The 2,963-nt window shown below is 38.1% G+C and overlaps 1 protein-coding gene across 1 annotated transcript; it reads right to left on the bottom strand.

The window, feature by feature from the left end:
- Positions 1 to 6: 6 nt before the first annotated feature.
- Positions 7 to 2,957, bottom strand: LOC124890942 (protein NLP1-like; the record flags this gene model as incomplete). Its single annotated transcript, XM_047402788.1, has 6 exons — positions 2,923 to 2,957; positions 2,198 to 2,264; positions 1,304 to 1,406; positions 1,115 to 1,207; positions 486 to 786; positions 7 to 406 (listed from the first exon to the last, which is right to left on the bottom strand). Coding segments are annotated over exons 2-6 (959 nt in total), but the record flags the coding sequence as incomplete, so codon positions are not given.
- Between the last annotated feature and the right edge of the window lie 6 nt (positions 2,958 to 2,963).

Here is a 2,963-nt window from a genome sequence, read left to right as displayed (position 1 = left end):
CGAGACAGTATGGTGGGAACATCAGGGATGAGACTATCACAGGCAGGTCCAAATTCCTGTGGTATGTACACGAGTTCTTGATTCGCTGAGTCTTCCACTTGAATCATGATGTTTTCCCTGTCACTGTTTTCATTCTTTTCTAGAAGATTGCCATTTGATGATGTACCATTTTCATCATTTACTGATAAATTCGAACTCCGTGATTTCTGCTGATTGGATTTGACTGAAAAGGTTGATGCCAATGCAGTTAGGCCTTTGGTTATACGCATTTGTGTGTTAGCAGCTACTCGGTCAGTTCCATTGCAGCTTAAACTGGAGAGTAAAAGCCTTTCTCTCTTTATTTTGGAAGACGGCCACCGGGAGATTCCATGTTCCCGACAAATTCGCTTAAATGTAGAGATACTAACTGTAGAAACAAGATGTCAAGAAACAAGATGCAAACACTAGAAAAGAAGCTTATTCCGAAGTTCCAACAGGAAGCTTACCATTAAGGCTTTCTGCAGCCTCTTCACGCTTCTTTCCAAACTGCTCTTTAATATCCTCTAAACTAACTGAATCACCAATTCTCCAAGTCTTTTTGTATTTCTTGTTCATTTTCTGCTTGTTGCCTAATTCAAAGATGGTAAGGTCCTGACCTGAAGGACCAGTATCAACTTTCCTCTTCAGGTTTACATGTTCTGTGATGGATCGTTGTTGAAATGAAACAGGCAGTGCACAATCTCCCCAACTGGGTACAATATGACGTGGAGACTCTTCTGCTGAACATTTTGCATCTAACTGCATACACTGCGATTAGTTTATAGTAGTTCAGTTAATCACTCTTTCAGTAAACACTTATTCAATGTAACAAAAGTCTTTTAATGCTCAAAGTTCCTCACTAGGAGTCCAGATTGAACCATGACATCCATATTTGAGATCTGATAATAGAAGTGCAGTTTATATCTCTCAAGATTACAATATATTTGCAAGGACCTAACTATATAAACTGATCGCCATTACTTTTTGACAGAATATGGTATTAAGACCAGTCACATTAATATACACAATGGCCGGTCCCAATAAAGCAAATTAAAGAAAATTAATGCAACAAGCTAGATGGAGTTTTATATAATACCTGGAATTTCGGGCTTTCATCTACTATTTGCACTGGTTTGCCGCTGACGGGATTTTCAGCTTTTGTTTCCACACTCAGCACTGACAGAGACACCTTGGAGCGAAAATTCATATTGACAATAGCGTAAGTAACAAAACTGACCAACGACGGAAATAATCATACACAAATATCCATGAGACAACTGCATACCTGACTCGTACCAGCAGTATATGCCTTTTCTTCAAACCTCACATCAATGATATTTTGTTGCTTTCTAAGTTCTTTGTAAAATTTCCTTATAAATTCTTCCGCCCTAGCATAAGAGAAGCACAAATGTTGTTGAAGTGAAAGAAAATCAGACAACAATTACATCAGGTTCTTAACTCCAATCTTAGAAATGAAAACATTCTTAGAGTGACCAATGTAGGCCAAGATTTATTAACTAGAACAGCAGAAAGGATTTCATGTTTCTATTATGAAAGGCTTGGGGGTGGGTTGCTTCTCGACTCAGGAAACTGTTCCCAGTATAGCACACGCAACAAGAACTAGGAGATAAATGCAGTAAGTAGTGCAGGAGTACAGAAGTAAAGACACGGGAGTTTTACGTGGAAACTCCTTGCTCAATGGAGAAAAACCACGACCTGCCTCCAGGATTTCAAGCTCAACTATATTCAAGCAACCTCTTGAATACAGACTCCAAGGATTAACCTCCTAATCCTTTTGTTTCCTAGCAATAACTCTATTACAAGGAAACCAAGCAGTAACTCTACTGCTTCCACCTCCAGCTATCTCTAACTGGACTCCTCAAGCTAACTCTAGCTTGGACAATCGCCTAACTCTAGATGATTTACAATGAGACAAGACACCACAATATCTACTACAATCATAAGCATGCGTGGGCTAAAATTTAAGACCAAAATACAAAGACTCAACTATAACAAGGAAATAAAGATACAACTCGATGACCAACAGTTCCCTAGGAAAACATTTTACTTCATACCAAACACACCCTGTATCTCAAAACGGTCAATCCACTAAGGCATAAGACAGCAGGATAAATTGTTGATGTTCATAAACTAGGAAACACAAAAGTAAAGCACTCACGCTTTGTCAATAGCTTCATCTGATAGCCGTTCAAAATGAGCTTTAGATTTTGCCCTTTTCATTCTTGCTGTCAAATTTCAATCAAATTTCTATGATCAGTACAAAAAGGTATTTGAGTTTTTATTTCTCTAATCACTTACCACATGACAGATTTAAGACCACAAGATTAAATAATATTTTGGTACATTTGAGATATTTTTAATTCAAGATCACAAGATACAAAAGTGTTTCTTTACTTTTTTAAACTTCAAGCCAAGTCAAAATAAGGTAGCCGGTGGACTAAAGCTCCCGATATGCACGGGATATTATTGTATGCAGCCTTACCTTGCAATTCTACACGAGGCCAAACAAATTGAAAGGGAGGAAGTAACATAAACATGCATAATCTATGTATACCGGATAGAAAAAGTGAACAATGAATCCACTATTTGTGTAAACTGAAAAGATCCTTTTTTTAAAACAAATCCCCTTGTGAGAATTCACAACTCAACTGCCCCCAATCCCCCCATCCCCAACAACCCAACCGCACCCCACACTTCAAAATTTCACAAAATTTGGAAAACATACTCCCCTACCATCTTAAAAACCAATTTTACAGGTGAAACAAACACAATCACAGATTAAAAAAAGAAGCAGGCTTGTGCACTAAAGCTCCCGCTATACACAGGATCCGAAATGACAGACAATAAATGGATCAAATTTAAAGGGTAAAAAGAGCTACTAACCAGATTCTTGACGATGAGGAGGAGGAGGAGGACTCCAAGAG

Source organism: Capsicum annuum, unplaced genomic scaffold, assembly GCF_002878395.1.
Source record: "Capsicum annuum cultivar UCD-10X-F1 unplaced genomic scaffold, UCD10Xv1.1 ctg27458, whole genome shotgun sequence".
NCBI lineage: Eukaryota > Viridiplantae > Streptophyta > Magnoliopsida > Solanales > Solanaceae > Capsicum > Capsicum annuum.
This window is presented reverse-complemented; position numbering and strand designations above follow the sequence as displayed.